Raw genomic sequence first — 23,262 nt, forward strand, 5'->3', positions numbered from 1 at the left:
AAACACGATGGAAGTTTCTCAAAAAATTATATATAGAATTACCATACGATCCAGCAACTCCACTCCTGGGTATCTATCCGAAGGAAACAAAAACACTAATTCAAAAAGATATATGTACCTCTATGTCCACTGCAGCATTATTTACAATTGCCAAGATATGGAAGTAACCTAAGTGCCCATTAATAGATGAATGGATAAAGAAGATGTGGTGTACACACACACACACACACACACACACACACACACACACACACACACACTGGAATATTACTCAGCCATAAAAAAAGAATGAAATCTTGCCATTTGCAACAACATGAATGACCTAGAGGGTATTATGCAAACTGAAATAAGTCAGACAGAGAAAGATAATTACTGTATGATTTCACCTATATGTGGAATCTAAAAAACAAATGAACAAACATAACCAAACAGAAACAGAGTCACAGATACAGAGAACAAACAGGTGGCTGCCAGAGGGGAGGTGGGTATAGGGTTGAGAGAAATAGGTGAGGGAGATTAGGAGGTATAAACTTCTAGTTACAAAATGAATAAGTCACAAATGTGAAATGTACAGTGTTGGGAATATAGCCAATAATAATGTAACATATTTGGTGACAGATGGTATAGACTTAGCTATACTTATAGTGGTGATCATTTTGAAATATATAGCAATATCTAATCACTAAAATGTGCTCCAGGAACTAACATAGTGTTGTGGAATCAATTATACTTCAAAAACAAACTCATAGAAAAAGAGATCAGATCTGTGGTTACCAGAGGCAGGGGTGAGGGGAAGGGAAACTGGATGGTGGCCAAAAGGTACAAACTTCCAGTTACAAGATAAATAAGTACTAGGGATATAATGTACAATTTGACAAATATGATTAACACCTGCTGTGTGTTATGTTAATACTGTACTGAACACTGGAAATATGCTAAGACAGTAGATTTCAAGTGCATTCTACACATACAAAAAATGATAACTGTGAGATGGTATGTTAATTAGTTTGCTTGACTGTAGTAATATATATATCCATATAGTCATGTTGTACATCTTAATTATATACAGTGTTTATTAAAAATTATATATATATATGGAAAAATTTAACTATAATAGATAACCTAAGTCAAATGAGATCTAAATCATCACAGGTGATAATAGAGTATCATAAAAATACTAATTCTCCCCCAAATTAATCTATAGATTCAGTGAAAAATCAGTCAAAATCCAAAAAGTATTTTTTATGGAACTTGATTAGAAACAAAAAACCCACATGAAAGAGTAAAAGTCCAGGAAATAGGAAAAGTTATCTTTTAAAAAAAGAACAGGGGCTTCCCTGGTGGCGCAGTGGTTGAGAGTCTGCCTGCCGATGCAGGGGACACGGGTTCGTGCCCCGGTCCGGGAAGATCCCACATGCCGCGGAGCGGCTGGGCTTGTGAGCCATGGCCGCTGGGCCTGCGTGTCCGGCGCCTGTGCTCCACAATGGGAGAGGCCACAACAGTGAGAGGCCTGCGTACCACAAAAAAAAAAAAAAAAAAAAGAAAAAGAACAAAAGTATAATGTTTCAAAAATTAATATTAATTTGTTAGTGCTGCTAGAAAACACCTAGAAAATTAATGGAATAAATAAGCAGAATTTTTCAGAAGCAAGTTGGAAACTATTAGTGGATCAGGAAATAAATTTGGTAGTTACCACCAGATTTGTTTTTTAATGGGTTGTAAGAAAAGAGAAATTATCAAGTGTAACACATCTGTTAGGTGTGGGTGTTGCTTGACGTGTGGGTGCATGCATGGTAGTGCATCAGTTTACAAGGTAAGTTGTTCCTTACTTTGTGTAGCACTATAAAAAGTTTGAAAAACACTGAAACAGTAGAGAGACAGAATAGCATATGGGAATTTGGAATATGATTAGTGTGCTATTTCACAGCAGTAGGAAAAAGAACTGTTCAGTAAAGGGTGTTGGGACATTAGCTATCTATATAAAATAGTAATAAAGTTAGTGCTCTATCGCACACAATACGTAAAACCATATTTTAAATGGTTTAAAAACTGAAGGTTAAAAACTCCTATTAAGAACTCCTATGAAAATATTAGGAGAAATGTGTAAATGAAATTTCTACACAATAAAAAACACCATGTAAAATTTTAAAGACAAGAAAGAACATTTGCAACTTTTATAAAAAGTACAGATTAGTACTCAAAATGTATAGCTGTCTCATTTACATACATTGAAGAATTTATAAGCCCAATAGGAAAATGAATAAAGGGTATTTAACAGATAAACATACACAGATATAAGTATGCCTAACTCCAGGATGCAAATTAAAACAATAATTTGTTTTATTAACAGTTTTTCACACTCAGAAAAGCGAAGAGTTTAATACTATCAAGGTTGGTCAGGATCTAGAGAAAATTATACTCAAATATGCAGATGGGGGAAGGGGTAAATTGTCAGGCTACTTCGGAGGGCAGTTTGCAAGTATGTATTAAAATTAAAATGTGCATAGTTTCTAACTCAGCAATTCTACTTGTGGCAATTATTCTAGAGGAACACACACAACCATGCCCAGAAAGAGATATGTAGAAGTGTTCACTGCTCATAGTTTACAATAGAAAAAAATTTAAACAAACTCAGATCTAGTGGGTAGAGGCCAAGGATGCTGCTAAACAACCTACAGTGCCCTGAACATGCTCCCCCCAACTCCAGCAACAAAGAGTTATCCAACCCAAACTGTCACTATTTATGCTAATGAGAAACCCTAGTGTAAAACAAAAGTTGCTAACAGCCACTACCAATTGTGTTACTATGGGCGATCCCTCTTCTACCTTCTCTTTCACTCTCTGTGTATATTAGGATTCACATTTTTTTTCCTCTGTACATCTACAGTCTACATAAGATTTGATAACTGGTGGTCTGCTTCTGAGAAACATCCTAAACATGTGCACCTCATTAGAGTCATTCTGGGATCTTCCCTGCAACAAAGTGTCTGAGCAGCCAAATGTAAGGGACTCTCGCTTCTTTTCTTTTTTCAATCTGATTGACCAGGCACTTGAACCAGGAATCTGAATGGTCCTAATACAACTTCTTGTCTAGCTGGTCTAAGCAACATGGCTGCCTTTCCTGACCTTGACTAATCTTCCCAAATTTTACTCCATGCCTTGATATATGTATCTGTAGCTCCAATGCCTGCTTTGTCTATCTCCCTGTCTCACGAGGTCCTTGCCAGGCCAGCTGCTCACACCTCAAAATGATAAATAAAATGTGCCCGTGGGGAGAGCCTATGCCAACATTACCAGGGTAGTCAAGAAAGCTGCCAGCTGATGCTTTGGTTTTAACCTCGTGGGTTAAACTATAACACACTAATGGAGGCACCAAACACTATAATATGCACAGAGAAAGAAAAAAATAAAACAATAAAGAAATACTCTCATTGCTGTAATACAATGACTTCTGAATATTGACATTGGGAAACCTAGCACAGTCATGTTAAAATAGTCCATTATTAAAAGAACAATTTTTGAAACACAGTCACATCAGACAACTGGAAAAAAAACACTTCATGCTTAGTGAAGTCAATTATACTTTTACAAAGATATCCATTATCTCAGCAAATGCAATTTCCAAGACAAACCTATTTAGCAAAGGGCAATCAGAATACCTTTGTTTTCATTGTTTTTGAAACTTCTTTCTTTCCATAGTCTCATAGCAAATCTAAGTTTCCTTAAAATAGGTATAATTGTATTAATAACACTGCTGAAAGAAATGAGTAACTGGGCATTAAGAAAGGCTGCAAAGTATGATGGTTAATAGCGTGGCGCCTGCAAATTGCAAATAGTAATAGTACCCATTGCTTAGGGTTCTTATGAGGTTTAAACTAAGTTATATGTAGAAATACATACATGGTACATAGTCGATACCATATGTCTGTTAAGTAAATGATTAGCAGTATTTTAAAAACATAAAACAGGTAAACAATTAGGCTTTCATGAACCAAAGGTCATGTTTTTCACTCTCCAAGGCACAGGACCTGTTTCCCAGTCTCAAGCATCTTTGAGGAAATGTGCTATGAACTGGGCCAAAAGTTGTCATGCTGGTCCAGAATCTGCAACTAATGTACTACATTTGCATCTCTGTAAAAAAAAATTTTTATCCCAACAGAGAGATCAACTTCTAAAATGGCCAGAGGGGAAGAGAAAATAAGTAACAACACAGAAATGTTAAGCACAATTCAAATAAACAATGATATGACAAAATATGAAAACATTCTATTTATGAAGTAGATTAAAAATCCTGATGGTAACAATAAGAAGAAAGCCTATGGTTCCTAATAAGCATAAGTATGTCTTCAGATTTAAATTCTATATTTCAATAAAGGCAGTTCCTAAGACCAAACTTCTTGATGGGAAGGCAAACAGAACAACAAGGGTCACAGTTCAGAGATCCTGTGTTTCGAAATTAATGTCAAATCTTTTCTTTTGTCAAATAAAAACAAACCTAGACTTAAATAAGGAGAGACTTTATTCCAGAAGTCTATTGCAATAGGGAAAAATGCTCCAAGCTTTGGATCTACAAGTATCTCACTGTCAAATAGAAAAAGACTTTTATAGGGAGGGGTAAGCAGGCTAGCAGGAACTTTTGAGAAGAAATGAGGCAACTGTTGGCTAGAAGCAGACAGCACGATTGGGCTGTGGTCATGCATTTACTGCTTGCTCAGACTTGAGGCATGCCAAGTTCAGGGGTCTGGGAGGAAGAGAAAAGCCTGACTAAAGTTTGATCAGGCCAAAGCTGAAGGTGAGTGATGGACAATTGTGAACACATGCTCTCATGAATACTGTAGGAATACTGGTACCAGAATAAAAGAGTGGTTAGGAGTGAAACCCTCCAAACGGGTTAAGTAAATAACCAACCTGACATCAACTAAAAAGTCCAATTTTTGCTCTCCCTTTGGGCACCTGACCCTTTTTTTCCCAGGCTCCAGCTACACAGGATAAGTGAGGGGTGTGCTGCTGCCAGGCCAATCAAAGGATTTGCAAACTTATGTTTTCACATAAATCTCTCTTAAAGAAACATTCCATCCTAACAAAGGAAACCAACGACTAGAACGCGCAAAAAGTAAAAGAAGAAGTAGCAACACAGGAGTGTTGTAATTACTTTTTACAAGTAGGAATAAGCTCCAAATACTAGGATGGGGACATCTGGGAACAAACAGTGGTTGCACAAAGTCATAAAAATGTTCTCCTACCAGAAAACTCACTGCAAATATTCCACTGGTATCAGATTGGGGGGAGGGGCACACCTTTAATTCATATTAAACAGAAATAGAGAAACCGTTCTTAAACTAGAGGACAGTTAAAGCCTGGACATATAATTGGATGAAACTTATTAGTGACTTAAAAAATAGGATTAAAATTCTAATTATACTTTTGATATTGTTGCTAAAACAGATAACTACTCTTGCTCATTTAAAGAACTCTGAGATTACTTTTAAAATACTGGAATCCAAAACTGTGAAAAGAGAAAGCAGACTTGAGTTTTATGTCAGGATTCTTCGCTTGATTTTCCATAGCAGTCATAGATAACATCTTTAATTTTTTGCCTAAAGGCCTTCCAGCAGATACATGAATTCTCCTCTCAGTGAACAGTGGTTTGAACAGATGTACCAGCAAGGTGTGATGAAAACCGAAGAGCATCTGCACATCAAAATGAGCCCTCCTCTCGTCCCAGGTGCCCTCCTTCTAGAGAGCATTTAACCCCCATGCCTGGAAAGGCTGCCTCCTCCCTCACACAGGGCACGTCAGCCTGGTCGCACGGGACCCCATCACACTGTGTTATGACTGTATAAGGTACTGGTGTGTCTCTCCCGCCAGTCTGGCAGGCTTTAGTACTTCATAAGTCATAAAGTAGCTTAATTAAAAATGAAAAATTATCTGGCATTATATTATTTGAAACACAATACACTTACCAGTCAGTGATATGTTATGACTCTCCAAGGAAAGGTTAGAGTATTTTGCCATCATTTCTTCCCGGACAGGTAGGCTTGTGAAAGATGCAGCTGTAAGAATAAGAACATGTGATTACATATTATTATCAAGGTTAAGTGACTGTCTAAAAGCTAGTTCACAGCAGCTAAAATGGTATATTGTCTACTATTAATGAAAAATAATGTTTTCAGGAAGCTCTGATTCACTAGGTCTTACACGCTCCACAGACATTCAGAAACACACTGAGCTATTAAATGTAACAAAATTTCCAATTTTTCTATGTTCTTTTCTTACTGAAAAATCCCTATTGATTACATCAAATGGCTTTAAAAAAAAACCTTTCCTTATCCTAAAAGTATTCATAGTTTCTTTATAAAACATAAATGAAGATATGGAGAAATTAGATAAGAGTGCCAGGGAAAAAAAGGACATAGAAAGGCAGAGAGAAGATGAGAGCACAAAAAGGGACAGAGAGACCAAAATAAAGGGCATAAAAAAGGAATAAGAGAGAGTGCACTGGGCGCTAGAGGACAGAGAACATAAATGGATGGACAGGGAGAGTCTGTGCTGCTCTGTTTTCCAGCTATGGTGACGGTCCACTGTGTCCTCTACCAAACCAACTTTCCATTTTTCTGTCACTTATGTCTTCTTTCAAAAACATTCATCGAAGAAACAAGGTTTCCATTTCCACCTGTCCCACTCTCCTCAAAGATTCTTTTTTTTTTTTTTTTTTTAACACTAGCTACTGTTTTTTTGACTTTAGGACACAGACCTTACCTCCCACGAAAACTACCCCAACTTTACCAAACAAGTCAGAGGAGAAAGGCTCATTATTGTAAACTTGGCTGCATTCTTAAGACCCTTCATTCACTTTAAATTAAACCTGGGCCTTTTTTACACCACATTTTTAATACTGTGCTCAGAAAGTTATTCCTAGTGCAAGATTAGACTTCTAGTTCTTTTCTTATATGTATGAAAAATGTTACCAAAGCAAGTGATCATTTTTGTTGCTTCAGCTTACACACAGCTTTTCAATATTGCCTAATAAAAAAACCTACCTCGCAGAACCTAGGTCTCCAATTAGCCATATTCCAGAGCTTTTATCACTTCTAATACAGTCTTGGAAGGTGGGATGCACTTTCCTATAAAATAGTCCTTTAACAAATAACATACCTAAATCATACCACCCTCTGACACTGATTATTTAGGAAAATATGCCCTGAGTTTCTCACTAGGCTGCCAGGAATACAAAACTTCTCCTCCACCCACACCTAATATTCATTCATTCCTATTCTCTCTCTCTGTCACTCTCTCTCAAGCACACACACACATTGCCAAAAAGTCACCTATCAATATGAAAATTCTTTTTTTCTATTATTGGGCATAGCTCACTTACAGGTTGCAGGAAGCCAGGAGGGAGCAGCATCTGGGAACAGCAGATGGGAAAGAAAGAACTGTTCCACTCTATCATCTGTTCTGTGAAGCTTGCAAACATAAGCTTTGATATCTTTGCTTCCTTTGCTAGGGAGACCTTTTTTCTTGGCCTAGCCTATTGCAGAGCAGAATGCCATCATGAAGATCTTCACCACACTTTTTATCCCCGAAACAAGCTCATAACCCTTTTGAGATGGTCTGACTATTATTATTATCATTATCATTATTCTTAGTCACAGTATCAGCAATAGTAAGGATGACGTAAGCTGAAAAAATGCTGTCATTCTGATTCTCATTTCACTTAAATACGTGAACACATACAGCATACATGCTTGATGCCAGTAAGGAATGTGAAGCTGAGTAAATTTGGTTCCTGCAGGGCTGCATGGATCATAATAATGTTGGTTTAGGCCCACAATTTGTGATTGAGAGTCATTAAAATGTCAGAGTAGCACCCATTTATAGTATTGACTGTAACTAGCCTATGTGGTGTATACAAGTTGGTATGTGAGCTACAGAGTATGAAGTGTGATTTACATCTTTGAAGGACTCTGGAGGTAGAATAGAGCTGGAGATAATGCCAAGGAGATGAGCTCTGAGGCTGGGGTTATCTTCCCATTTTGCATCAACAGGATGTGGATGGATGGGTCCCCCTAGGACCTACATTAGAACAAGGAGAGAAAAGGGGTCTAGGCTTGGCTTGGGCAAAATATAAGCTTATGAAAGTTGAAGGAATAGGAGGAAAAGGAAAAACCAAGCTTCAAGAGTAGGAAAATTTGGATAGTTCCAGAATATAGTAACTGTTGTGACCACTTCCAATTGCCAACTCATATATGAAAAATACAAACAGACATCTATAATCCAGCCACCACCTGTATCCTAACTTCCTATTGCCTTTAAAGCATTCATGATCAGGCTCCAGACTCCACTGAAGAAGCCCCAAGTGCAAAAGGGCATGTATAACTGTTGTGATTTTTGTCTTGGCAAAAGTTCCTCTAAGAGTCTTGAGTACAAGAGCAGGACAGTCTGCAAAAGGTGTTAGAATATTAAAGTGAGAAGTTCATTGTTTAGCCAAGATATTTTTTAATCAAAAAAGTGAGAATGTAAACCTTATTGCTTTCAGTAGGAGGACAGCTGGCAAGAGGCTGATGCAGCTAATGTTAGTGTCTAAAGGAAATTGGCAGGAGATTCAGGCAGATGTGGTTTGAATATTTCCCTGAAAGGATTAGGCTGAGTCACAAAAAGAAGTACAGAATGGAGAGTCAGGGATTTGTATCCTGGTCCAAGTTCTGCCAATGACTTGTTACTTGGGGTTTCATTTCATGGAGAAGGGAGGATCAGAAAAACTGGATAATATTGAGTGATGGTGCCAAGATCATAACACTCATTCCTTAAGTTATCATACTCACTGCTCTATTAATCATTGCTGGAAATTTTCCACTTAGCATTCTTTTACAGGTAGTTGCCAAAATGCCAGCATAAAAGAGTAGCTTTTAGTAGTTGTGACAGAGATTAAAAGATTTTTCTCCCTCTACTTGGGCGATGGGGCATGAGGGTGTTGCATCAAAGAACTGTGTAACATTCTAATTTTCACCTATATTGTTTCATGGGAAATTGCAAAATGATCTCCACTTAGATATCTTTAACATATTACATTTTATAACAGACATTCCTAGAAGGGTTTATAATTTATGCTATTAACATTTTAAATGAAATAAACATGCTATAATTTCTATTTAATATTAAGGTAACATTTTCACTAGTTTAAATGGGGCCCTATTAAATTGAAGTAAATTGGGAAGAAAAAAAAGATAAACACTAAAAAACTGCATTGGGTTTTAAGATTTGCTTTTATTTAAGTCAGAAAATCAGTTCAACTATACCTCTGTTTAAGAATAAGCATTTTGGGGCTTCCCTGGTGGCGCAGTGGTTCAGAGTCTGCCTGCCAATGCAGGGGACACGGGTTCGAGCCCTGGTATGGGAGGATACCACATACCGCGGAGCAACTGGGCCCGTGCGCCATGGCCGCTCAGCCTGCGCGTCCGGAGCCTGTGCTCCGCAACAACAGAGGCCGCGACAGTGAGAGGCCTGCGCACCACGATGAAGAGTGGCCCCCGCTTGCCACAACTAGAGAAAGCCCTCGCACAGAAATGAAGACCCAACACAGCCATCAGTAAATAAATTAATTAATTTAAAAAAAAAAAAAAAGCATTTTCTCTAACATACCCCCCACAAATCTCTTATATTTTAAAATCTTGGAAGGGTCTGGACATCATTTAAAGAAAGGTATAAGAAACAGCTATTAGGATAAATACCATTCCCTGCCTTTCTCTCTCTCATCCACATAATGTATTGATTGCTATCAACATGTATAATTAAAATTATTTTAATAAGTCTTAGTTTTAGCGTTCTGATAAATAGCAATATAAATGTGCAACCCAATGACAGAAACACAACCTAGGAATGGATAACATATATTATAAAACAGAGGTTTCAAACTCAGAATATATTTCCCCGTGGAAGCAACACTATCATTATACATAACCATGAGATCCCACACCAAATTGTAAAAGCCATTTAAGCCATGATATAGCTGAACTATAGCATTAAAATATCTAATTACCAATACTACATTTAGAGTTCTACCGCTGGGCTCTAGGAATATAGGATCCCTATCCCCTGTCCCTAGCGACAGTAGTAAAAGAAGAGAAGGGGAATACGGCTACCTGGATTCCTAGACACTATACCCCAGAGAGAGTTTGTCAAGAAAAGAAGAGGAAAGAAGTTTTGGCAAGAAAATAAATTCCTGATGGGAACATTTATAAGTCAGACTTTCTAAGTCAGGGACAGGTAACAGTCTAGATAGGGAACTCATATTTTTTTTATATACATGGGAACTATTGGACAAGAAGGTCATTTTTAGATTAGTTTAAAAAAAATTAAAGAACAATTAAAAAGCCTAATGACAAAAGCAATGTGTACTTTTACACAGCCCTGTAAAACTATTTTTAAAACTTGGTTACAAAGAAATGCAAATAAATTGACCTTTTCTTTAAAATATGATTTTTGCAATAAAATATATTTTGAAGGGCAGTGTGGAAACTAATGTTTCAAACTACCTCCACCTGGGTCATTAAGATATTTTAACGGTGAAACTTACGCCAAATAAAACTAGGATTTCTGCTCTTTCTAGAGACTGTGGGTTTTTTTAATGTTTCATGCACTAGGTTATTCTCTTATAGGACTTAGATTTTGTTAATGGTTCTCAACTAGAGGTGATTCTCTTCTTCCCTGCACCCTGCCCAGGGGATATTTAACAATGTCTGGAGACACTCAGGTTATCACAACTTGGAGGTTACTACTTGTACCTGGTAGGTTATATTAGTTTCGCAGTGTTGCCATACCAAATTACCACAAATACGGTGACTTAAAACAACAGAAGTTTATTCACTCAGAGTTCTAGAGGCTAGAAGCCTGAAATCAAGGTGCAGGGCCTTGCTCCCTCTAAAGGTGCCAAGTAAGAATTGTTCCTGCCTCTTCCTAGCTTCTGGTGGTTGCCAGCAATCCTTGGCATTCCCTGGCTCCATTTTTACACATCCATCTTCCCTCTGTGTGTCTGTGTCTCTAGATCCAAATCTCCCTCTCACTTCTTTCATAAAGACACAGTCATTGGGTTAAGGGCCTATCCTAATGTAACATGACCTCATGTAACATGACCTCATTTTACCTTGATTACATCTGCAAAGACCCTACTCTCAAATAAGGTCACTTTCACAGATACCAAGGGTCAGGACTTGAACATCTTTTGGGGGGTGACACAACTCACCCACTACAAAGGTAGAGGCCAGTGAGGCTGCTAAGCATTCTACAGGACAGCCCCCCATAGAATTATCCAGCCCAAAATGTCAATAATGCCAAAGTTGAGAAATCCTGATTTCAAAACAGGTACATCTTCAACCCTCATTCCTCAAAGTGATGATTTTTAAAAATCTTCAAGTGGCCCTATAGCCCTGAGGTCCTGTTTTACATGGTTTAGGTGCAGATATTTTAAAGCATGAACATTTGCAGCCCTACCTATTTTGAGGACCTTTTCCAAAGAGGCACCAAGTGCTGGATGGCGTTTTAAAATGCAAACTAGGAAACCAGTTACAGCTGTTAGCTAGCTCCAGGCTCTTGGCTACATCACAAAAGCACTCTGGGCTTCAAGATCAATCAGATGAGACATCTAAATTCTCTTTCAGGATCTCAGAACTATATAATTATAAGGCAATAGTAAAAAAAGATTCTATCTTGAGAGTAGGGATACATTAGTAATGATATGACCACAGTAACTTTAAAAATACCAGAAAAATATTATTTTCAATTAAAAGAGAAACACCATTTTTAAATATAACATCTATTAATTCTATACTAACAATATATTATTTGAGATATTTTGTTGTGCATGAATAGTGACTATGTTTTATTAGGAGTAGAGAGTTTAATTTTAGTAAACCATTGTGAGGTTGTTTTCCTTCTACGTCAATGTGTGTGTCCTAAGTTGTTTATTTCTGAGGTTCACCTAATATTGTGAAATATGTGAGGCCAGCTATACATAAGTAACTTGAAAAGATTACAATCTAGGACAGACAGCCTCAACACTTACAATCTGTCTCTGTTTGAGGGCAAATACTCCTTTGGAAAATCGTACCTAATTACATAAACTGATGACTATTTCTCAGCTGTCCTTGTAGTTTGTCTGTTAATTCAAGCTTTCTCAGAGTTGAAATTCTTTTTGCTTTTAAAGCAATCTCAAACTAACAGAAAAGTTTTCCGTACAGAGTAAAGAATGTTTCCCCTGAACCACTGGGGAACAAGTTGGTCACCTGATGACCCATTCGACCTCAGAAACATTACAACATTATTTCCTACAAAGGACATAGTCCACTTCACCCCAATACTGCTGTTAAAATCAGGAAATTAGCATTTATGCACTATCATCTCATCCCACATCTTATCTAAGTTTCAACAAAAGTCTTTATAATGTACTTTTTTAGTCAAAGGTTTCAGCTCAGGATCACATGAGCTGTCATGAGCCATGTCCCTCTATTCTCTTCACTCTAAACAGCTTTAGTCTCTCCTGACTTTTATGACCTTGATGCTTATGAAAGTTCCAGGATAGTTAAGTTGTAATACGATTACATTCAGAGTAGACATCTTTGGCAGGAAAATCACAGAGGAGATGTTGTGTTCTTCTCACTGCATCCTATCAGATGACACACAATTTTATTTCTTTCTTTACTGATTTACACTCTGATCATTTGATTAAAGTGGTGTCTGCCAGGCTTCTCCACTTAGAAGTTATTCTTTCTCCCTTTTCATTAATGCCAATTTTGTGAGAAGTTACTTGGAACTATATAATATTTTGTGCCTAATCAAACTTTCAATTGACTCATGTAATTAATTAAGTTCAGTATGTACTCATGAATACTTATATAATTCAATGGACATTATTGAGTGCATATGGATACTAGTCCATTAGTATTATTATTTACTTTCACGCTCTATTTGTCCATTCGTACCCACTTCACTTTGGCTTCTGTATCCTTTTGACATCACCCATTATTCTTTGAACACTTCACTGCTTTCTGGCATAAGATGTTCCAGGCTTATCCTATCCTTTCCCCCCTCCAGTCCTGATATCAGCCATTTCTATAAAAAGTCCAAGTTATTATTAGTGAAAAAAAAATGTATTTAGAGTCAAGATTTGGGTGCTAAGTATGTCCATCACTGCTCCATCGCAGTGGGCAGACCTAAGAATACATGTGTACATATTCATAGACACACACACAACATATATATAATGGGTATAATATACATACATATATACAGTTGGCCCTTGAACAATGAGGGTTTGAACTTCAAGGGTCCACTTATACGCATATTTTTTTCAAGAGTAAATACTACGTTACTGCATGGTCCATGGTTGGTTCAATCCTTAGATGCACTGATACAGAAGGCTGACTATAAATTATACATAGATTAACCTTTGTGTTCAGGGATCACCTGTCAATATATATGACACATATATGCATTATACATATATTTACACATACACGTTTATATTTATGCATCTATTTATATAGATATATATAGACATAAGACATGGATAGAGATAGATATTTAAAGTCATGAATTCACGCTAATGCTGCCAATTGCAGTCCAACACCACAAGGTTCATTTTAGTCTTCCCCGTTTATTTCCTTCTTCTCTAGAGAAAAACCTAGATTCTATTATCCTCACCAGCTTTACTTATCTGATCAATCCCCCCATATATAACTAATCTCCTGTTGGCCCCAAAGAGATGTCTTCCTCACCCACTTAGGCTCCAGCATCCTGCACTGTCTGCTCCTGCATGCTTTACCTCCATCCTGTGATCAGGGTCAGACCTGCATGCCATAGCTGCGTAGAAGCCCTTGTCACTGCTCAGCGCTGAGGCCTCTCGCCAGACCACCCTTCTGTAGGAACGCCCACCTCATGTGCTTCGGCTCTAACACTCTACACGGGGCTGCCCTCCTACCTGGATGCCATCCTGACTGGGCTCAGCTTCTAATTCCCTGATCTGAAACAGTTTGGGTCCCTTCAACAGGGGAGACGCTTCCGCATTTCCCCACCTAATGACTACAGGACTCATTCCCTTAAGGAAGGGAAGGAGATGGGGATGAGAGGTGGGGATAAAAGACCAGGACGAGGAAGAGCCAGTTGAACTAATTCTTAACAAAAGTGTATATAATGTAATTTCAAATGTGATGGTAATTTAGGGTCAAAATTTTGATGCCCCAGATATAACCCTATTAAAGACAGGCTTATATCCCATCCGTTCCTTTAAAGTTTAAATGCCATGACAGGTAAAAACTGCTAAAGTTTTCTGCTTAGATATAGACTAACAATGTAAGGCATATGTAGGTACTCGAATATTTGTTCCAACAAATATTTACTACCGGGCAGTTGCTCTGTGTGTCTCTAGAAAGGAAGGGGGCATTGATCAAGGAAGCATGTAAGCAACATCCTTTAGAAGTTAAAAATGATCATTTCAGATGACTCCCCTGCAAATGTTTTTCAAAAGATAAGCATGACCCTTTCCTTCAATTTGTTCCCCCATAAGAGTAATAATAATGATTTTTAAATATTCCCATTTATGTAATATTTCTCCTTCATAAAGATATTCTACATTTCTTATTTAATTAAAACAGCCTAAAAGAGTTAAGGTGAGTCCTTGTGCCAACTTTATTCCAGGACTCAAACTGAGTCAGCAAGCCCTACAACCCAAATCTAGCATTTGTATCCACACACTCTGCTGTCAGTGATTCCAAACTTTCATAAACATACCCACTCATCTCAGAGAGACAACTGAGTTTAAGAACACAGTATTTGGAATCGGACTGAACATGCTAAATTTCCTGCTCTACTGCTTAATCATTTGTACTTAGGCAACTATTTAGCCTCTCTAAATTCCAAGTTCCTCATCTGAAAGTCAGGGATAATAAAAACTAACCCATAGAGCTATAAACTATATGGTGCAATGCCTGGGACACAGTTGTCACATAGTAAATATGATACATTTACGATAAAAAATGATAAACATTTTTATTTTTAAAATTTGGCCCCAAATCTTAGGTTTATAGAACACCTACTTCCAAGTAGTTAAAAGCACGTAGGTAAAAAATAGCCAGTAAACTTCACAATGGTCTTTAGCGAGGAGGAAACTGAACCTCACCGACATCGATACAGTATCTATAAAGTGAGATGAGGCTGCCTCACAAGTTTTAATTCTGCCTTGAAATGAAATGTTAAGTAACTTCATGCCTTTCATATGTCACATTCTTCCATAATTTTAGCTTAAGTGGAGCTTAAAGGACAGGACTTGTGCTACATACACACACAGACATCGGCCGTACATATATACATCATTCTATTTATTTAAAACTTTATTTGTTAATTTATCCCACCTTCATTTGTTTCCTACTTTTCTCTTTGGAAGTCTGCTCTAAGTGTCAATTTAAACCTGACTCCCTGATACCAATGGAATACCTATCCAACAGTGCACTCTCTAGGCCATATCATTTCAAAGCAGTGGTTTTCAACCTGCTTAGGATCATATGATTAAAATCACATGGGAGCTTTTAAAACTCCTCACGTGTAGGCTGAATCCCAGGCCAACTGAATCAGAATTTTTGAGGGCAGGATCCACTTATCAGCATTTTTAATGCTCGCTGGTAGTTCCAACATACAGCCAACTCGAGAACCAAAGTTCTAGGACACACCTAGAATGCGTTGGTCCTCAGAAGTGTAGTACTCTCAGGTGAATGATAGGTGAATCAGGGATAGCCCAGGGTGTAGAAAACGTCCTTGACCATTCTTTATAAGTGGTGTGAATGAAAAAGAGAAAGGTGGCTGCAAAGCGGGGTGAGGAAATTTAGAAACTGAGGCAACCCAAAATGTTTTGTCCAAGTTGTTAACAGCTAGGCCTGTTAAAGGACATTTATTTAAAAATGGGTAATCTTATTATTTGATTATCTTTCCATCTTCAAAGTATGTTACAAAAAATCTACATGCTATAAGCTCATAAAAAATGAATTCCTATTAAAGGTTCGAAACCTTGTGTAGAATAATATCCTGATTTTAGTTACTGATGGGCAATATTTGCAGACTTGGAGGTGGACTGTTATCCTAATCAGCCGCTAATACTTTGAAATTTATAACACAGGAACTTGCATTAGAAAGTACGTTAGATAGAATACTTTCACCATAAAAAGTAATTATAAACAGGTGAAGCTAAAATGGCAAATCTGGTGTTCGTTTCCCTGATGCTTTGCACCAAAATCCCTCTTTCAGTGTCTTAATACAACCACAAATACAAACAAAGAAAAACCCATGGTCTTTGTTTTCAAAGACCAAGGTAGAAAAGAAGATACACACATTATTATCCTTAAGTCGTGGGGCTTTGTTTTGTTGTTGTTGTGTTATTTCAGCTCAGCTCTAAAAAACATCATCAAAGCCAACCCACCTGCCAGGAAGGGAGGAGGGGATATTTAAGCCTCACTATCGATTTAAGTGAAGGGCCTTGGGAAATGTGGCTTTCAGAAATCCTGCCACTTTAGCAGAGGCCAAGTCGCTGCCTTGTTCCTGCCCGTACCCTCACGCCCTTTTCCTAGGAACACCAGACACTGCCCTACTACCCACGACCCCGTCTCGTAGGGCGCTGTCCGTTCCAGCGGAGGAGCCCGAACCACACCGGCCTCTCGGCTAGTTTAGATAACCCTAGCGTGGCAGACGGGCGGAGGCGGACGCCGTTCCCCACCCGCGGTAACCAGCATCCCCGCGCGCTCTCCGCCCCCTCGTTGGCCCAGAAACCATCACACCTGGGGTACGGCCGTCCTCCGAGCTCCGGCGCACCGGGGCGAGGAGGCACAGGAGGAGCAGCGGCAGGGGCGGCGCCCGGGGCCCCCGCAAACTGGGGAGGGAGCGCATGGCGCCAGCAGGTCCGCCGCGGTCCTCGCGCACCCACCGCCGTCGGTCCCCGGAGTCGCAGCGCACACTCGCCGGCGGCCCGGCACCCGCTGCCAGGCCCGGGGGCAGGACACTCGAGAAAAGGCGGAGTGGGAGGGGCCGGCCGCCCTGCCCTCCTCCCCTGATACACTCTGACCGCGCCAGCAGCACATCCAGAGCTGCGCCCGGCCCTCCATCAATTATGCAGCCAGCGGCCGGCTGCAGGAGCGCCCGGATGTGCGGTGGCCACCCCCGCGCCGCATCCTCCGCCGCCTCCTCTCCGCCCCAGCAGGTCAGGGAGGGAGATAGGTGAAGACGCTGGCAGGTGGCGCCTAGCCCATCTCCTGGGAGAGAGGTCGAAACTCCTAATATTTATATATCTATAGATATATCTGCAGACTATCCTTTGCAGTTCATCTGAAGCAAGGTTCACTTATTTACTCTAGTGGGACAGAGGGTGGGAACGCGTTTCAGCTCCCCCGGCCATTCTGGGTTAAGAAGGCTTATGTGTGCGCTGGTGAAAGGCGCTATCCAGCTGCCCGGCATCTTGGACTAATGTCTTTGCTCTGCCTACCAATCGCACACAGCCTCCTCTCCGGTCTCTGAAGGCTTAACCGGTTCGCTCTAGATTACGGTTTCAGAGTCTCAAGAGTCCCGCAGTCTGTTTTCCTTTTTCTTTTGTTTGCTTAACCTAGCAGTTTCCGAGAAGCCACTTAGAGCTCAAGAAACAAAACTACGGAAAGTAGATAACTGTGTAAAATGCACAAGCCTGTAGACCTTTGGTAAACTCCAACACCGTTTAAGATGTTATCCCTTACTGTAGCTTGGAATTTTTCAGTGCTCCCGACCAAATAAAATAAAACAGCTAAAAGCTACTGCTTTATCGGAGAGGGTAGGAGGAATCTAATTACCACATAAAGGTAATTAGACACATGTGATAATTCTCCAGGCTGTTATAACACATTAAAAGATATATTTTAAAAGTATTTCTCATGAGTTTGTTCCCTCTGCCTTTGTCTTTGCAATGTCAGGTTTGATAGTCATAAATTCAAAATATATCAGTGTCAAAAAAAGGATTGAAAGAAAATGTTAGATACGAATTTTGAAAATTGAAGTGAAGACAAGAGCTATGCTCACCTCATACAGGAATGATTTTTAATTGGTGTGTATTTTTAAAATATTCCTGTTTCCAGTTTAATGTTACATAGGCAAAACTTTGAGGGAAAATGTAGATTATTTAAATTTGTATCGAGAGAACATGAATAATACAGTTCGTTAAGCAATATTAAATTTCCACCAAGTGCCAGGCAATGTGTTCATTTCTTGTATTGCAAGGAGTGCCCGCATGTGCACGCGGGCGCGCGCACACACACACACACACACACACACACACACACACACCTAGAGAGCTATTTATCTATGAACTACAAATCTAAGGAAAGCCTCTTCTCAGTAAGAAAATTATGGCTATAATGATTAAACCTTTCTGAACAAAGCCTTATGAGAGACCCTGAAGGACTACATTTTACATCATGACCCTCTTAAGACCTTGAGCGGACTTGCTAAACCCAAACTGCCTGATCACTTGTCACTAAGTCACACCCCTGTCTTCCTGCCCTGCATCCTGTCTCAAGACTAACTACAAGCATTTCCCTATGTCTTTGGAGAGTTTTAACAGTTAAGCACTTCTCGAAACAAACTGGACTCTGACTGACCTTCCCCAATTACTCCAATAAAATCCTTAAGCTCAAATTCACCTTTCTTCAAATAAGCTGACCTCATTTAAGGAAAAATTATCTTCCCAGTCAGATCAACGTGTTTATGAACAGAAAAAAGTGACTTGCCAGGTTGAGGCAAGTTTCCACTTCTCTTTTGCTGTTAGAGCAAAATAAATTGAGGAAGAAATATAATTCTTGTTTTGCTAAGCATTTTGAAAGTTTTCCCCATTAGTACTGGTTTATATTTATATATTTGATATTTTTTAGCCTTATCCCCAGTCCATTTTTTTCAAATGATCCGTATCCTTTAAAATCAATTTATATACTACCTTCCATGTACAGCTTTTTCTGACCTTTCTGGTCCAGATTGACCTTTCCCTCCATGGTGAATTAAATATGGCCACATCTGCTTTGACACTGTCCTCATCATGAGGTATGCTGAAGAAGAAAGAGGGTCCTGTATTTCCTCCCCTTGAGCTGGGTGACTCCTGTTGACATATTGAATATCGCTGAAGTAACGCTGTGTTACTTCCGGATCCAGACCACAAGAGTGTCCATTTCCTTCCTTCTTGTCTTACAAGACAGCTGCCAGGAAAGAAGTAGGACTACCTTGAGATCACCGTGCTGTGAGAAGCCCAAACTACATGGGGGGCCTAGAAGGATGAGGTGCCATGTAGAAAGAGGGGCTGAGGGGCAGTAAGGTGTTCTAGTTTTGTGAGGGACCCTCCTTGGAGCTTCAGACAAGGCCTGCTGAGTGCCACGTGATGCTCCTTGAAGCAGAAGAATTGTCCAGCTGAGCCCTGCCTGTACTCCTGACCCACACAATTGTGAGATGTAAGAACACTATTGTTTTAAGACACTAAAGTTAAGGGTAGCTTGTGTCACCACAATAAATTATCCAACCACTCTCCTCTGAATCTCCCTAGGATTAATTTGACAACAATTTACAGCCTTGTGACTTGACCTTCATGGTTGGTTTCAACCCCCATTTAAATATTTTATTGGTATTCAACTTATGTGATTATATCTTCTTTCCCGACTACATTACAACTCTTTTCAGTATAGGCAAACCATCTCTTTTCTTCTTCTGTTTTTCCTAAAACTCTGTTTTCCCTTTTTCTATAGTAAAATAATGCTATAAAATCTTTCTTTTTTTTTTTTCCTTAAGCTATTGTTGAGTGAAAAGTGTATGACATGATCCTGGGAAACTCTGAAAATGAGAATGGGAATGTGGAGTGGGTTAGTTCCTACTGAAAATAATATTTAATTTTAAAATTTTATTAGAAAAAAGCATTATATCAGACAGTAATATGTAAAGTACTAAAAATAAAGGTGGGAATTTGCTACTGCCCATTAGTAGAATACAAATCCAAGTCATGAGATAATGGTAGGCAGAATTCTTCAGTGGCCCCCCCAAGATTCTTGACACCTGGTCACATGGGGTGATCCTGGAATGTGGGCAGGTTTGTGAATATGTTGGGGTAGTCACTATTTTGATTAGGGTACATTTGATAAGACTCTATTTCAGCAGGCTGGAGGGAGACATTCCTAGTGAGGCAGATACCCTCATGCTTGTCTGGAAAAAGCAAACAGCCACATGGTGAACTAACTGCCCATGGAGAGGGGCATCCTCCAGGAGCTGAGCATGGCAGTCCTACAACCCCAGGGAACTGAATTCTGCCAACAACCAGTGAGCTTGGAAGAAGCCCCAAGCCTCAGATGACATCACAGCCCCAGTCAACACTTTGCAGCCTGGTGAGACCCTGAGCAGAGGATGCAATTAACTGTGCCTGTCTCTTCTGACCCATGGAAATTATGAGATCATAAATTTGTGTTAAATCACTAAGTTGTTGGTAATAAACTAATACAGGGCAACCCATCAGATGTGATTCTAGTTACATTGTAAAAAAATGATCCTATACTTGAACAAGGTCAGGAATGGATATGGAAGGAAAAAGAAACCACATTAGTTGTCTCTAGATATTAAGAATTAGATGAAAAAGTTCCAAAGCTACTCAGAAGTTTATACCATTTCTAAATTGGGACCTATGACCATCTGACAGTCATTTGCTCTCCTTCTCTGGAAGGAAGAAAAAGAATATATAGATACATTGATATATAGGTGTGTGTGTATATATATATATATATATATGCACATACATGTGTGTATATATACATGGGTATTACATGTATAGACATGCATGTATATATATATACTATATACACATATGTATATATATTTAATAATTGCTAAATTATTTATGCAATGTATGGAGATCCTTTGATCTCAGGGATGGAAGTCCTCTAGTACATGCTAGGAGATAAATCATAATTGGTCTAAAAGCATGAGTAAAATCTCATTCCCCTTAGCAATGGTGTGTCTAAGGGGAGCATAGCTGATGAAATACAAGAGCATGTCTGCTGTGAATGGCTTCCCTCATCAAAGAGAGAAAAGCTTTAAGTAGAGAAGGCTTTTTGTCCCATCCCTTTGCCTCTTTCTTCCTGCCTTGAATATAACCATGATACCAGTATCAGCGGTGGCAACTTTGCAATGATGTGGTGACCAGGCAACTTTTCCAAGAATAGCAGAGAAGAAAGAAGAAAGAAACCTGGGTCCTTGGTACATCTCTGAGTTACTGTACCAGCCCTGAGATGCCTCCCTCCAGACCTGTATCAAATAATAACTACTGGTTACAGCACTCTTTTTGGTTCATAGCAGTTGAATGCATTCCTATCTGTTCGAGTACTTCCTTAGTTTAAATTAAAAGCCTTGCACTTTGCCTTGGAACTCCCATTCTGTCTCCACACAGGATTCTCCTTCCACCTCCTAGCTTTAGTTACTCACCTTTTCTGTGAGGATAATATCCAGTATCTAAGGACCTTAAATAATTCTTTAATTTACCTTTCGACATCTTCCCCCACCCAAACTATACTCATCCTGAAATACTTAGAATTCCCCCAAAGTTGACTGTTTTGTGTGCTCACTGACTTTACCTCTGATTATTTTCTTTTTCTTTTCTTTTCTCTTTTTTTAATGCTTGGAATAGCTTTGCCTATAGCTCCACTGCCAATTCTCACTTCAATTTCTGCGTGCCCTTTTTTCCAGAAAGTTCTCTTTGTGCCACTTCAAGAGCTTCTTCTCTGGCTTCCACAGCATCTTGTGGGCACACCTATCCCAGCTCTTAATGCATTATGCTATAATCATCTGTGTAGTTATGTCATTTAGCTCCCTAAATGCTGAAACAGTGTCTGGTTTACCTTCATGTCCCATGTGCCAGAGCAAGCAGCACACAGTTGTCACAGAGATGAATTAAAGAGTGAAACTCAAAATCTACAGATGCTCTCTGAAAAGTAACCATCTCTTGGCATGTCCCTCACCCAGACTCCCTCCCCGGAGATGATAGTTATCTGTGCTGCCTTCTTCAGGGATATTCCAAATCTATGCAAAACATTTCTGTACGCCTATGCCTTTTCACATGGATGGCGGCATTCCGTGCCTACTTTTCTACTTTGACAATATATCTATTTCCTCTGAATAGAGCTTTCCCCTTTCAACAGCTAAATATCATTCCATTCTGTGAATGTCCAACTATGTATTTACCAGGTCTCACTTGACTGCATTTATATTGTTTTAAATACTTCCATTTACAAGCAGCTTAAAAATTAATATCATTGTACATTTCTTTAGTGGTTCATACAAGGGTATACATGTAGAATATAATCATGGAAATAATATTTCCTCATCAAAAGATATTTGTGTTTTAAACTTTGGTAGATACTGTACCATTGTTTTTCTTCAAAATTATTAGTTTACATTCTCACCAACAGTGAAAGGGCCTGTTTCCCTATATTAATGCCAAGAAATCAAATCCTTGATCTTTGCCAATCTGACAGTTGAAAAATGGCATGTATTTACAATTTGTACTTCTTTATAAGAAGTTGTAAGTCGGGATGTGTATTTTTTATATGTTAAAATGTGATGTACAAACATTGCAAACAACAAAATCCAGTCTGGCTAGTTTAACCAGAAAAATAACCTTTTAAAGCTTATTAGGTCCTACTTGGGGTTGTTGAAGAAACAAACTCAAGGATAAACTTCCAGGAACACCAAGAACCATACAGTATACTGGTCTGATATGGATACCACTGATGCCTCCTCCATCAAACATGAAATGCCAGGGACTCAGCGCCCCACATCCACTACTGCCTCCATCACTGATGCTGCCTGTGTGTCAGGAACTTGCTCCTGCAATTCCTGCTGCCACCTGCACCAGCCAAATGGGAGAGCTACCCTGCATAAACAGGAGTGCCTCCAGGCTCATCTCTGAATTGGTCTCATTCACCTGGGTGTGTGAAGGGCTAGGGCACATGCCTGAATGCTAGCTGCAAGAGAGGCTAGTATTTGAGTTCTGATCTCAGTGGGGGGAGGTAGGATTCATAATGTGAAAATTTCCCCAAATACAGAAGCGTTTTCAGAATATAAGAAGTCCTGAATATGTCAAATATTCTCTCCAGTCCTATTCACTGTTGACAGGCAACCCTTCTTCATACTTATTCTCTGAAACAAAAGCAGATACTCCTTCAACTTAATATACCTTCT

At 39.1% G+C, this 23,262-nt stretch overlaps 1 protein-coding gene across 1 annotated transcript in view; it reads right to left on the reverse strand.

Moving 5' to 3' along the window:
* EMB (embigin) overlaps window positions 1-16,926 on the reverse strand; it is a gene marked incomplete at its 5' end in the record, with an annotated part of 40,327 nt that extends 23,401 nt beyond the window's left edge. The window contains 2 exons of the mRNA XM_082651600.1: window positions 5,964-6,053; window positions 16,818-16,926. Coding sequence (XP_082507726.1) covers window positions 5,964-6,053; window positions 16,818-16,926 — 199 coding nt within the window. The remainder of the gene's footprint in view (window positions 1-5,963; window positions 6,054-16,817) is intronic.
* Window positions 16,927-23,262: the final 6,336 nt, after the last annotated feature.

This window comes from Grampus griseus (genome assembly GCF_964374135.1).
Source record: "Grampus griseus genome assembly, chromosome: 3".
Lineage (NCBI taxonomy): Eukaryota > Metazoa > Chordata > Mammalia > Artiodactyla > Delphinidae > Grampus > Grampus griseus.